The sequence below is a fragment of the Prionailurus viverrinus genome, chromosome C1, assembly GCF_022837055.1.
Source record: "Prionailurus viverrinus isolate Anna chromosome C1, UM_Priviv_1.0, whole genome shotgun sequence".
Taxonomy (NCBI): Eukaryota; Metazoa; Chordata; class Mammalia; order Carnivora; family Felidae; genus Prionailurus; species Prionailurus viverrinus.
In genome coordinates this window covers 183,371,263-183,386,137 of record NC_062568.1, presented here as the reverse complement: position 1 = coordinate 183,386,137, position 14,875 = coordinate 183,371,263, and the positions used below count along the sequence as shown (strand labels likewise).

At 37.9% G+C, this 14,875-nt stretch overlaps 1 protein-coding gene across 1 annotated transcript in view; it reads left to right on the top strand.

Moving 5' to 3' along the window:
- RLF (RLF zinc finger) overlaps positions 1 to 14,875 on the top strand; it is an 80,911-nt gene that overhangs the window by 29,125 nt on the left and 36,911 nt on the right. The window contains exons 3-5 of the mRNA XM_047872055.1: positions 526 to 607; positions 4,376 to 4,508; positions 11,512 to 11,714. Of these exons, the coding sequence (XP_047728011.1) occupies positions 526 to 607; positions 4,376 to 4,508; positions 11,512 to 11,714 (418 nt within the window). The remainder of the gene's footprint in view (positions 1 to 525; positions 608 to 4,375; positions 4,509 to 11,511; positions 11,715 to 14,875) is intronic.

The following is a 14,875-nucleotide window of genomic DNA, read 5'->3' as shown; positions in this document are numbered from 1 at the left end:
AGATTGGTTTAGCTTACAGATTGTTTGGAAGGATTCTAGTCTGGGTAGTCTTGATTTGTTAAAGACAAAGAATTGGCCGTCAATATTTCTGCTTCCTCTGCAAGTGACAAGAATCTATATAGATGACAGTTACAATATTTATCTCTTTATCAGCTGCATTGACAATATTTTGCTCCTATTTTTGTCTTCAGGAATCAGAATGGTTCCTATTTGTGTGCCCTCCCCACATCCTAATAAAACTAAATAAAACTGCTTGCAATATGGTTTCTAAAAGGAATATATTATTACTGACTTCTAAAGCCACAATGTAATTATAAAGATGCCTGGTTTTTCTTTATTCTCTTTTTTAAAGTTGAAAAGCCAATATAACAGTGTTGAAGAAAATTTCGAAGAGTGAGAAACAAATTTCAAATAATCTAAACAAATGTAAAATGTATATTCAGTATCACTGTTGTACTGTATTTGATTATGCTTATAACTACTATAACCACCTTTGTATATTGACTTCATTGTTTTATATTATAGGAGCTGTTTTGAATTATTGCTTTCAGTGTCTGAAAGTGAACTGCCATGTGAAGTCTGGGTACTCTTCCTTCAGTCTCTACAGGTGAGTTGATTTGGGCTCAAAAAAGTTCTCTGTTTAGATATCCAAGACACTTAGTTAATTCCTCCCAGCAAATAAAATTGAAAACTTGGAAGAAAAACAAGCATACTGTATATTAATTTCATGAAATTTTGAGAAAGATGCCTTCCAAATGAAGGGGGTGTGTTAAAAATTGTTTTATTCTTTCATTTGGTTTTGTTAGCCATTATATAGCTTAGGAATCAACATAGAAGTTTTCATTATTCAAAAACAAAGTTTTAGACAGAAAAAAGCTATTAAAAATGTAAAGTTGTATATGGTTGGTTATAAGGTAGCAGTATTTGGATCATTCTTTGTACACTTATCTAGTAATTTCCCTCTAACATTAGGGATTATGTCTAGCACTATAAGTCTCTCAAACAGCCAAAATAGTCATCATAGATTCTGTTCATGCATTTTGTTTGCAGAAGAGCTCCATTGGCTCTCATATTGGCTTGATTATCCACTTTCGTAAAAGGTGAGCAGCACATCACAAAGTAACGAGTTGTGGAGGAGATAATAGGATAGGAGGAAAAGCAAGTAAAATGCCAGTAACAGGAGGCAAATTTGCCTGTTACTGACAGAGACCGAAAAACTATTAAAAAAAAAATAGTTTGTTATCACTATGTACTAAATACTGCTCTACATTGTTTTGTGTGTTTTGAGTCTTTTAATGTGTTTTGTGTCTTTTAATCAAATTACAAGCCTATAATGTAGTGATCATTTGAATCCCCATTTACAAATAGGAAGACTAGGCATGGAGAGTGTTGATTAGCTTACCCAAAGTTACACCCAGATTTATATCCAGAGCTTGTTTTGCTAACTGCTTCCTCGAGGACATAACTCTGTAGTAGCCCAGACCTGTTTCATGCAGGCACAAGTAAATATTTAGATGTTAACAGACATACTTCTTTATCTGGCAGTTTCTTTCTTCTGGGGTGTATAACTCGAAATGATAACAGTGTTAATCTTTTTCTTTTTGGGGAAAAGAGGATTTTTTTTCTCATGTCTTTGGCCTGTTTTAATCCCTATAACATGGTCCTAATTCCTCAAATATTCATATGGGTGCTAAAATCATCTCTCATACCTAACACACTGATTTTGTTATGCTGTGTTTTGAGGCTTGCCAGTAGTTTTGTCCTGGCATACAACAGTCTAGAAGGGCAAATCTCTCTATTCTTGTTAAGGCTATTACTATTATTTATATTAGTATCCTTTGCAGAGAGAATACTGTCCTGTTTCTTCATTCTTTTCTTAGATTGTATGCCTGCACAAAATATTTGCCTTTCCCCTACACCTGTGTAACTTTTTCCAGTATTTATCATACAGGATATATTTTTGAATATGTGTTCAATAAAATAAATGTAGTAGAGGTACAGATAAATGTAAGACGTGGTCCCTGTTGAACACTAAAAGGTAAAACCCTGAGGTTTTCTTATTTTAGTGATAAATGAACAAGGCAGTAGATGGTTTTGAGGAAACTTTTGGTAAGAGAACAGTTGTTATCAGAGCAGGCCACGAATAGAACACGCTCATTCCCTATTTTCAGCTTGTGTAACCCTTCCACGTCTTTTGCCTGTGAATATGAAAATACATCCTGAAATGAATTTTCTCATAAAACCGCAATCCTGTTTTTTGCAACTATTTTTTAAGTTTATTTATTTTGAGGGAGAGAATGAGCAGGGGAGGGGTAGAGATGAAGGGAGACAATGAATAAGAGCAAACACATTAAAATTTCAGAATATGGGAACAACCAATAATCCTCACTAGTAATAGTGGACATTGGAGACATATACTTAATCATTTATGTCAAGTTAAATTTCTGACTCCTTTCTCCTGACCCTTTGTGTACATAAATATTTTAAAGAACAAACTATTGGCAATTATATTTTGTTTTCCGAGGAGATAGAATGATAGCTGATAACCTAGACTTTCCATGACATTTTATATAGAGCCACTTTTCATTTAAAAAGTCTTTTGAGGGGCACCTGGGTGGCTCAGTCGGTTAAGCGTCCAACTTTGACTCAGGTCATGATCTCGCGGTCCGTGAGTTCAAGCCCCGCATCGGGCTCTGTGCTGACAGCTCAGAGCCTGGAGCCTGCTTCAGATTCTGTGTCTCCCTCTCTCTCTGACCCTCCCCCATTCATGCTCTGTCTCTCTCTGTCTCAAAAATAAATAAACATTAAAAAAATAATAATAATAATAATAAAAATAACGTCTTTTGATAGAAGAATTTAAACAGTGAAAACATTTATCAGTTGGCATCATTAAATTGATATTTCTGTTAGAAGGAATACATTGCCTTTGTGAATACCATGGAACCCTTTATTTATTAAAAAGTTTTGTTTGTTTTTTTTTAATTTTTTTTTCAATGTTTATTTTTGGGACAGAGAGAGACAGAGCATGAACGGGGGAGGGGCAGAGAGAGAGGGAGACACAGAATCGGAAACAGGCTCCAGGCTCTGAGCCATCAGCCCAGAGCCTGACGCGGGGCTCGAACTCCCGGACCGCGAGATCGTGACCTGGCTGAAGTCGGACGCTTAACCGACTGCGCCACCCAGGCGCCCCTAAAAAGTTTTTTTTAATGTTTACTTTTGAGAGAGAGAGTGTGCAAGGCAGGGCAGGGGCAGGAAGAGAGGGAGATAGAGGATCTGAAGCAGGCTGTTTGCTGACAGAAGAGAACCCGATTGTGGGGCTCGAACTCACAAACCGCGAGATCATGACCTGAGCTGAAGTCTGGTGCTTAACTAACCGAGCCATCAAAGTGCCTTGTGAATATTGTGGAATCTTTTAAAAGAAAGCTATTAAATAGCCTTAAAATAATTTAGTAATTGGACAGTTGGGTGGCTCAGTCTGTTAAGCCTCCAACTTCAGGTCATGATCTCATGGTTCATGAGTCTCATAGTTTGTGAGTTCAAGCCCTGCATCGGGCTCTGTGCTGAAAGCTCAGCCTGCTTCAGATTCTGTGTCTCCCTCTCTCTCTGCCCTTCCTGGCTCCCACTTGTCTGTCTCTCTCAAAAATAAGTAAACATTAAAAAAATTTTTTTAAATAAAATTATTAATGTGAGGTTGTAAATTGAATTATGGTCATAATTTTACCTAAGGAGAATTTAGGAAAACATTTTATTTTATTTTTAAGTTTATTTTGAGAGAGAGTGTGTGTGAGCATGGGAGGGAAAGAGAAGGAGAGAGAATCTCAAGCACAGAGAATCTGTCAGCACAGAGCCCGACACAGGGCTTGAACCCACAAACCATGAGATCATGACCTGAGCTGAAACGAAGAGTCAGACACTTAACCAACCAAGCCCCCCAGGCACCCCTAGGAAAACATTTTAAAGGTGCTCTTTAGTGAAAATACCCTAGTTTCTTTTTTTTTTTTTTTTTTTTAAGTTTATTTTGAGAGAGAGAGAAGTGGGGGGGGGGGCAGAGAGAGGGAGGGAGAGAGAGAGAATTCCAAGCAGGCTCTGTACTGTCAGCAAGGAACCTGACACAGGGCTCGAATTCACCAACTGTGAGATTATGATCTGAGCTGAAACCAAGAGCCAGACTTTCAAATGACTGAGCCACCCAGGCGCCCCTCTAGTTTCACTTTTAAAAATAAACAGAGCTTTGAGGATGGTTTTTTTTTCCTTCTTATTTCTCTTTTGGAAATCTAAGTTCCTTTCATAGACATTCAGATACATTGAAAAGGCAAAAAATACATTTTATATTGCTTATTAGTCTGTTTTCTGGATATGCTGTTTTTTGTTTTAGGAGTCACATGATGCATTATTGGAATTTGGGAATAATAACCTACAAATATTGGTTCATGTTACCAAGGAAGGAGTGTGGAAAAACCCAGTTCTTCTTAAAATTCTGTCTCAACAGCCAGTAGAAACAGAAGAAGGTAAGCCATAAAACTTTACTGACTATATTGAAGGAAGACTTAGATCTAAGAGAATTAGAATTCACTTATGGCTTAAAATTTTGTAAATATCACCTGTGTATCCCTACCCAGTCTGTTCTCCTTTGAATAGTAAAAACTAACCGTTAGCATTTAATGTCTTCCTAGTCTTTAGTATATGGTAGAGCTTTGCTCGTGTTTTGTTCACTGGTTACTACAACTAAGGACCGTGGAAAAATTGCTTTTTTATTTTAAACTTATGAAATAATTAGAATTTAGCATTTTGTAGAGAAATGCAAAGAATGAAAATTTTATTTACAAAATTGTCAGTTTAACACCAGAAGATTTATGGAATTGAGTTGGTATTTGCATTTTAGACACAAAAAGTTATTTCATTTGGTACCACGACCAATTGTGATTTCATTTGCTTTAAGTTAGTAGAAAATTAAAAGGATCACATTCTGTTAAGTATGTTTCAGGAATAAAAATGAGCTTCAGAAGAGTTTTTATTTATACTTTTGATATATCTTTAACTTAGGTCTTGAACAGACCATTTGAATGTTGATGCCTTAAAATATCCTAGTTAGCTTATTCATTCACCAAGTTTGACAGCCTACTGTAGACATGCTGTTTGGGTTTTCCGTATAGTGAGAAGATTGGCAAGGAGGGTACTTAGAGTTTTCTCTTGATCCCTTTCCTCTGCTAATTCTCCTGCTTATTAGTCACATTGACAAAAGAGGAAAAGAATAAAGGAAAGAGCTGTTAAATAGAAAAGAGGTTGGTTTTATTGTTTTCTGTTCAGGTTCCCAGTATATGTCATCCCATTTGTGGATATAGGCAAATGGAGGCTAAAATATCACCTTTCTTATTAATATAAGTTGCTTAGAGGATAGAGCCAAATAGTTTCAGAAGAATCCCAGAATTAGGCAGATCCCAGTCCAGATAAAGTCTGACTAGGGCAGAGAAGAGCACTTATTCTGTTACTCTCTAGAGGCAGGTCTAAGCTCAACAGGAAGAAGGCTAGAGTAGCATTAAATGTCCCCACTTTATTTTCCCTTGATGTACGAGTCAAATACATCACCCCACCTCAGGAGTTAACAGTACTTAATTTCTTTTCACATAGAAAAAAATCAAGAGATGGAGAGAAGCACTGTTCACCTAACATCTTGTGGTATCCTATCTATTCAGTAAAGATGAAGTGCCCACTATCTGTAAGACTGTGCACAGAACAGTGACATGTCTAAGGAATTATTCTGTGAACTAGCATAGAAATGGTGGGCAGCCTATATAGTCTGCCTGCTTTCTCAGTTGGCCCTGACTCTAATTTCAGGTCAGAAGATTAGAAAGCTTTCTTTAGGGGAGCCTGGGGGGCTCAGTCAGTTAAGCAGCCGACTCTTGGTTTTGGTTAAGGTCATGCTCTCATGGTTTGTGAGTTTGAGCCCCACATCGGCCCCTGCGCTGACAGTGTGGATGGAGCCTGCTGGATCCTCTGTCTCCCTCTCTGCCCCTCCCTTGCTCGTGCTCGTGTGCACGCGTGCATGTGCTCAAAATAAACATTACAGAAATTAAAGAAAGCTTCTTTTATAGCCCCACTGCCCTTTGTAGCCCAGGTATTAACATATATTTGAAATTAGAAAGCAGTGATTATCCTCTCGTTGATTCTCTTCTGTTCAATGATGTAGTCATCAGAAGCATAAAAGTACACATTTTAAGCCTCCAAGGAACTCAATAAATGCTTTTCAGTTTATTTTTGTGGATTTAAAAAAAGATCTGTCAGGGTTTTGTTTTTCCTGCCTTGAATTCTTGAATTTTGTGACCTCCCCCCCCCCCCCCGCCCCCCGCCCAAAGTTTATTACTGAAGTATGTAATGAGTATCGGTTGTTGGCACTTCTGCCTGGAATAATCAGCAGGGAAATAGCAGGTTCTCCCACCCAGATTCCAGCCCAGGTACTGAAGGCCTTTCCACCCCAGGCTACCCCAGCAGCCTGCCACAGATGATGGGGATGGCAAGACCAAGCCCAGCTAAGGTCTCACTCGTAGTTTCCGTCCTGAGCTCCAGGAGTCACAAAACTACCCCTCCTCACAGTGGCAATGGCAGCAGCCACCTGGACCCAGGTAACCTACAGACTAGGAGACCTCAGCTACCATCAGTGGGGAGCCCCCACTACCATAATGGAGAGATTCCATCTACAACTCAAAGGACACCCAGAGCCACCATCTGATATCTGCCAGTTTTGCCAACTGACCTGTACCCTACCCACCTACCCAGCCCCCCGCCCCCACCCTTTCCCATAACTTACGCCAGTAGGAGACTCAGGAGGGCCAAAGCCACAGTCTTTTCTTTTTTTTCTCTCTCCCCTCCCAAAGGTTGAAGGAAGGGATACATCCTTGTTCAGAGTCACCAACTCCTTTCCCAAATCAGGCTGATAAGGAACCAGCTCTTATACCTCCTCCTGGTTGTTTTTCTTTCCCACCCCAGTTTATTTTTTGTGTCCCTTCTGCCCCCTACCTCGGAAGCCATTTTATGAATTGTCAGGTGCCACTTGAGCCTTCCAGTAAAAATAAAAACAGGCTTTCCTGTTAAAAAATAAAAAAACGGCTGTTTTTAATTGGACCTTAAATGTTAACCATTTTTTACGTGATGAAGTATCGTGATGTTTGCAGTTTACTTTTAAATGGTTCAGGAAAAGAAAAGCGAAGTAAAGAAATGACAAAACAGTTCATTTGTTGAATCTAGATGGAAGAAAGGATATATGATTAAAAATTATTTTATACTAAAATGACCAAAAAAATACAGAAAGAGTCCCAATTAGGAAGGGGATTTCTATACTTTATTATATCATTTTTAAATATTGAATGTATGGATGGATTTCGTTTTAAAAAACAAAGTTAAGACACATAACTTGAAATGAATTTATCTATAAAGCTTATTTATTTATAAAGTTTATCCATCCTGAGAGAGAGAGCACAACTGAGGGAGGAACAGAGAGAGAGAATCCCAAGTAGGCTCTGTGCTGTGAGTGCAGAGCCGGATGCAGGGCCTGATTTCCTGAACCATGAGATCATGAACTGAGCCAAAGTCAGCCGCTTAACCACCTGAGCCACCCAGGTGCCCCTGTTTTTTGTTTTTTGTTTTTTTAAATGTTAATTTTTTGAGAGCATGCAAGGGCCTGAGCAGGGGAGGGGCAGAGAGGGAGAGAGAAATCCCAAGCAGGCCCTGAGTTGTCAGCGTAGAGCCTGACGCAGCGCTTGAACTCATGAACTGTGACATCATGATCTGAGGCAAAACCAAGAGTCTGGATGCTTAACTGACTGCACCACCCGGGCAGCCCTGAAATGAATTTTAAAATGCAAGATTGGTCTGTATGTTCAAAGTCAGTATGGTGGTTTAACTATAGTACATTGAGTAAATTAGTTTTACCTCTATAATTTAGAGTGTTTGTTATGTGATAAGTACCGTATTAGTGCTTTCCATATCTCATTTAGTCCATAAACCAGGTGAGACATCACACATGCCTAAGGCCACGTGGTTAAAATTGGGAGGCAGAATTTGAACACAGGTGAGGAGATATTGAAAGTTTTTGATTGAAGCATGATAACCACTCAGTTGCTAAATATATGGTTTTGTAAAACCTCTCTAATATGTAAGGCATTGTGTTTAGTGCTGCAGGGAATACAGAAGTTAACAAGACACGGTATTCACAAATTGCTGATGGTGTAGTAAGGGAGAAGACAGAAACAGATAATAGCAACTAGTATTGAGCATTTACTCTGTGCCTGGCCCTGTGCCAAGTGTCTTATCTGTGTTACGGTAGTTCATCTATGATTCATTCAGCTCTGTGAGGTGGATATTACTAATTTTTTTTTTTAACAGATGAAGAAACTTGAGGCTCAGAGAGGTCAGTTAATTGTCCAAGGGTCTCACAGCTAGTATGTGTCAGAGTCCTGATTCAGCCTCACATTGAATGTGATTCCAAAACATGAGGTAGTAATCTCTGTACACTGTAATCCTTTATTCCTGTAGTTAAAGAGAAAAGTAAGTACAGTGAAGGAAGTAAAATAATGTGGGAATTGTTTTTTTTAATGCTGTAAGAATTTAGAAGAAGGTGGGTTGTATAGCTCTTCAGGGTGAGATTTGTGAAAATGCTTATAGCCTTATAGGGCAGATACACAGAGCAGAATCTGATGATAGGCAGAATAGGATATTGGGGTGACAGATGTGGCAGGAAATAATATGAAAGAATTAGATTGGGAGGTTTTTTTAAATGTTTATTTATTTTAATTTTTGTGAATGTTTATTATTTTTGAGACAAAGAGACAAAGGATGAGCAGGGAAGGGGCAGAGAGAGAGAGGGAGACACAGAATCTGAAGCAAGCTCCAGGCTCTGAGCTGTCAGCAAAGAGCCTGACGCGGGGCCATGAACTGTGAACTCATGAACCGTGAGATCATGACCTGAGCTGAAGTCAGATGCGTAACTGACTGAGCCACCCAGGTGCCCCTAATATATTTATATATGTATATGTGTATGTGTATATATATATATATATATATATATATATATATATATATATATGTATTATATGTGTATATGTATATACATATATATGTATATACATATATATGTGTGTATATATATATATGTATGTATATGTATATGTATATGGAGAGAGAGAGAGAGAGGTCTATCTATCTATCTATCAGTTACTGTTTTGGGGGGAAGAAGGCCGGAGGACTGGAGTTAGGGCAGAAAGGAGATAACTTTATAAACATTTTTTTGTGTTTTTGAATTTTATGTCATGTGCATATATGGTATTACTTATTTTTTAAAAGAATTTAAGAAACTGTACAGATCTATATATCTATATGTATCTATATGTGTATATATGTATATATGTATCTATATGTATATAGATATATAGATATAGATCTACTTATTTATTTACACACAAGAGAACATGAGTGGGGGAGGGGCAGAGAGAGAGGGAGAGAGAATCCCAAGCAGTCCAGAGCCCAATGTGGGGCTCAGTCCCATGAACTGGGAGATCATGACCTGAGCCAAAATCAAGAGTCAGATCCTCAACTGACCAAGACACCCAGGTGCCCCTGATTGGGGAGTTTTAAAAAGAATTGCTAGCATACAATAAGGATATAATAATAATTGAGGGATGGAATTGGCAAGGAGGGATAATGCTAAACGTTCATTTCTGTATGATTGAGAGAATACCATTACTGAAAATAGAAGTAAGGAATGAGGAGCTATTTGAGAGGGAGATGTGATTATGAGTTCGTTTTGTGGAATTTAGTGCCTATGGGACTAAAACGGAAAAATCCAAGTGAAAGTGATCTGTTTTCCAGCCATACTTTTGACCTTGACTACATTATTAGAGTATCTGTGGAATTTAAAACCAACACACACAGACACACATTCTCTATCCCCCTCTCTCCCTCCCCAGGCTTCACCTGCTAAATCAAAATCTGCAGTTAGAGCTCTAGAATCTAGACCTTTTTGAGCTACCACAGGAAATAGGCACCTTCCACCTATATAGAATGACCTATATGATATATTTAGTGGGAAAAGAAATAGGTCCTCTGTACTCAGAATATTTCTGGAAGAAATTGGAAACAGTTATTGTTTTGGGGGGAAGGAGACTGGGGGACTGGAGTTAGGGCAGAAAGGAGACAACTTTATAAACTTTTTTTGTGTTTTTGAATTTTATGTCATGTGCATATATGGTATTACTTGTTTTTTAAAAGAATTTCAGAAACTGTACAGTTGGTTCGGATGTAAAGACTGGGCCAGTAGTTTATCCCTGTCCCCACAGTGGTTTATATTAATACAATGATTTCCACTCCATAGATCTCATGCTTGTAGACATAGCAGCATGGGTATCATCTGAGAAGCTTGTTGGAAAAACAAAATCTCAGGTCCCATCCCAGACCCACTGAATTAGAATCTGCATTTTACTAAGATACCCCAGGTGATTCAGAAGGCACTTTCAAGTTTGAGAAACACTATTTTAGATGGAACATCTAAAGCAGTTTGTTTACTCATGACTTGTCTTGACCTACGATATTCTCACCTCTGTTCTTTAAATAATAGTAACGATGCCACACACTTGTTGAGTGTGTGCTGTTCGTAAGTCGTGGGATCGTCTAGAACACTGTAAAAATCAGTGCTCAGATGCTTAATATTTAGTACTGCCCAGAGCAGCATTTTCCAAAGTGTGTACTGAACCAGGAACATATATTTTACTTTATGCTAATAATATGTGTAAAAGGGTTCTCTGGTCAAATCAGTTTGGGAGACATTGGGTTAAATAAAAGTGAACAGTTTTCTTTATTGCAGGACTGTTCAGAGATTTGACCAAGGAATCCTTTTTTTTTCTAGGACTATCTCTCAGGTCTTTTGGTCGGTGGAACACACTTTGAGAAATTCCTGGTTTAGAGGAAAGAACACCACTGGCTTTGGAATCCTTGGCAAGTTACCTAATTTCTCTGAATATTAATTTTCCTAACCTTAAACTGGGGATAATAATACTTGCCTTGGTGGTGGTGTGAAGAATAAGTGAGAGGTATATAGAAACACTCAGCCTAAAGCTTGGTACCTCATAAAAGTGTTCGAGTGGTAGTTGTTAATATTACATAGGCTACTTCTTTTTCTTGCATTTATGCTTGTTGTTCATATCCATATTCCTTAATATCCTTATCAGAAAGTGAGGGAGGAGAAAGTCAAATAATTAATTTTAATAAAGTGTTAGTAGTTTTATTAAGAGGTTTGGTGTTTAGAATAAAACTACAAATAATGTGGGAATCATTAGCAAAATTAATTTATCTTGCTATCTGCTCTGTTAGATGAGTATTGAGATCAGAATATACTTCCCAAGTTATATCAACTGAATTTTTATTCACTAAAAACAAACCAACAACAAAAGATATCAAACTATCGTCTTAACCTTGACATGTTATGAGGTATGTTATCAGACTTTCATTTTTCCTTTCTCCTAGTCAATAAATTGATTGCACAAGAAGGACCTTCCTTTCTGCAAATGCGAATAAAACATTTGTTGAAATCTAACTGCATCCCTCAGGCCACTGCTTTATCAAAACTGTGTGCAGAATCTAAGGAAATTTCAAATGTGTCATCTTTTCAGCAAGCCTATATCACATGCTTATGTTCCATTCTCCCGAATGAAGATGCTATTAAGGAGGTGAGTAAAGCAAATAAGTGCTGTTGTCACTCACGCTTACTATGAATTTAATAGATTTTGATAAATGTTGCATGCCAGGATGAAAACCAAGAATTATTTTTTTCTGGCTACTAAAAAGTGCCGTATTAATTGTATATAACTGTTCAACAGAGTGAATATAAAGTTATGTCTTACAGGTGGATTTGAAAGTAGATAATTAAAGAATATGCAGGTGGGTATTTATGTGTTAGGGCAATGGTTTGCTTTGAAATTTTCAAACGTAAAAGGTGTTTTTCTTTTTTTTAAAGTAATGATTTCTATATGTTTGGGAAATACAGAAATTATTAATACTAACATCAGGGGATAAACTAAAGTAGGAATGTCACTTAGCTTTCATTTAAGGTACTTTACACATGTAACTGTAAGCAGAGAAATATGGGACTTTAGAACCTGTGAATATGTTTTGAACTATAATTAAATGCACAAGCTGGGTACCGTGGAAAATAATAAAATAATTGAATCTTTTTTAAAAATTATTTTATCAGTCACATTGCATTTTTTAACCCGAACCCTTTTCTTTAAAATGTTGGAATTCGTTTTCTCTAATCGTTTTTGATAAATTACATAGGAAAAGGTGAATAATTTCTAGCTATATTCTGTCATCTACCTATAATTCTCCTAGATCTGGGACATGGATTCTCATTTTACTTCTCTGTTAAACCTTTCCTATTAAAGGTAATAATCCCAAGGATCTGATTTTATGCTGTAGTAATTCTTAAACTTTAATGATAGTTTCAACTTACAGTTTTATTTATAATATCCTACTCCAAATGCAACTCTCTCTTTCCAGCTCACTCACTCCAGGACCAAAAGTCTATTGATCCCGCTTGCCTTCATCCTCCTCATGTACTCCTTCCCCTCCTTAAACTCTGCTTTTCCATAGTCAATCAATATTATCACTCCCTAAGTTTCTCGACTGGTCTCTCCCTTAATTGTACTTATTTGACTAACCACCATCTTGATTATCTCTAAATCTTTACCTACTCTCTATCTTTTCCTGCATCATCGGGGTCAAACTGGGGTGGAGAAAACCAGCCTACTGATTTTACCAGTAATCAGTCACACTATATTTTTTTAGGCTATTTGCTCTCCCACTTTCATAAAGTACTATTTCATACTGTGTCCTTTCTTTTCAAATGTATACTGTAATGCCTTTTGCCCCATCACACTTTGCATTGATGAACTTTCTCCCTATTTCTCTGAGGAAATTGAGGCAGTTGGAAGGGAGTTTCTGTAAGCTGCTTCCATGACATCTATTCACCTACCTGTATCTGTGCGTGCGCACCTTCTCTTCCATTACTAAAGATAACTGTATCTGTTCTCCTGCCTAAGGCCAGTCCCCCCCTGACTTCAGTATCATATCCCATCTGCTGTCGCCCCCTCAAGGATAATGCTTACAGGACTTTTCTCTACTGTATCATCAGTTCCCCCTCTACTGCAACCATCCTATCAGCATTTATGCTATTACTTCTTTCATCTTTAAAAAAGAAATCTTTAGATTCCACTTCCCCATCCAACAACCACCCCATTCTTCTCCTGGCCTTTCAGCATAATTTCTTGAATGAATTGTGTGAATTTACTGTTCTAACATCGTTCTCCTCGAACACATTATAATATGGCATTCACCCCTGCCAGTCTATCACATCACTAAATCCAATGATGATTTCTCAGCTTTCATCTTATTCAATCTGACTTCTTAACTTTTCTTTTAAACATTTTTTTAGGTTTATTTATTTATTTATTTTGAGAGAGAGCACAAGGAGGGAAGGGACAGAGAGAGAAGGGGAGAGAGAAAAATCCCTAGCAGGCTCCAAGCTGTCAGTGCAGAGCCTGACACGGGGCTCAGTCTCCTGAACCCATGAGATCCTGACCTGAGCCAAAGTCAAGAGTCGGCTGCTTAACTGACTGAGCCACCCAGGCACTTTCTAGGGTATTGCATTCTCCTGGTTTTCTATGCACCTAACTGATTAGTCAGTCTTTCTTAGTTCTAACCTGTTCTTCCTCCTCATCTCTCTGTTGAGTAAATGTTACAGTACTCTAGGACTCTGTCCTTGTGTGTCCTCTCTTTTCTACCTACAAGCATGCCCTTGGTGACTTCTTTTAGATTCCTGTTTTTAAATACCAACTGTTGTCTGCATCTCAAATGTTTTATCTCCAGCCCAGTCCTCTCCTCTGAACTCCAGACTCACATATCCAGCTACCTAATCACTATCTCTACTGGTATGGCTAATAGCATCTCAGACTTCATATGTCCATAACTAAGTTCCTGATCTACCTGATATTCGGGCTTTGTTTTTATGCGCTTTCTTCCAAATGAAGTCAGTTGCTGTCCAGTCTCAGTGTTGCAGGTGAAGGGGGGAAGGTAGTGAATAACCAGCTACCATTTTTTTTTGAGCCCTTACTGTATGTTAAATGCTATGCTGAATGCTTTATATATATTTTGTCACATTTAATTCTCACAACTCTTAGCTCTGTTTTTATTGGTGAGGAAAATGAGGCTCAGATCAAGTAATATGTTCATGCTTACAAAGCTTAAAGTGGTTAAGGTGAGATGCAAACCTGAGTTTGGTATACTACTACTAGTATTAAAAATGCAGGATAATATATATCATCCTAGGTGATAAATACCTAAGGGTTTATATGCCGAATGCTGTGTTAGGCATTGTGTTACAAAAATTAATTCAGAAACTTCTGAACTGACCTACTTGCTTTTTACTCTCACTCTCTACATTTTATTCTTACCAAAATTAACTAGAATAATATCTTTAAAACTTAAAGTGGGGTCATGTCACTTCCTGATCAACAGCTTTCCATCTTCTTCATAATGAATCCAGAAGGCTTTATTCTATGTGTCATGGCTCCTGGAGACTTCTCTAAACATCTCTGACAGTATCTTCTACCATGTAACGCTCATTGCTCCATAGCAATTTGCTGTTGTTTGAACAAACCAAACACATTCCTGCCTTAGATCTTTGTGGTTGCCATTTCTTTTGCCTAGAATGCCCGTCCACAAGATACTTGGGATGGCTCGTTCACTTAACAGCATTCACATCTCACTGCAATATTGCCTTATCAGAGACCTTCTTCACTGTCGCATCTAAAATAGTGTCCTGTCAGGGTGC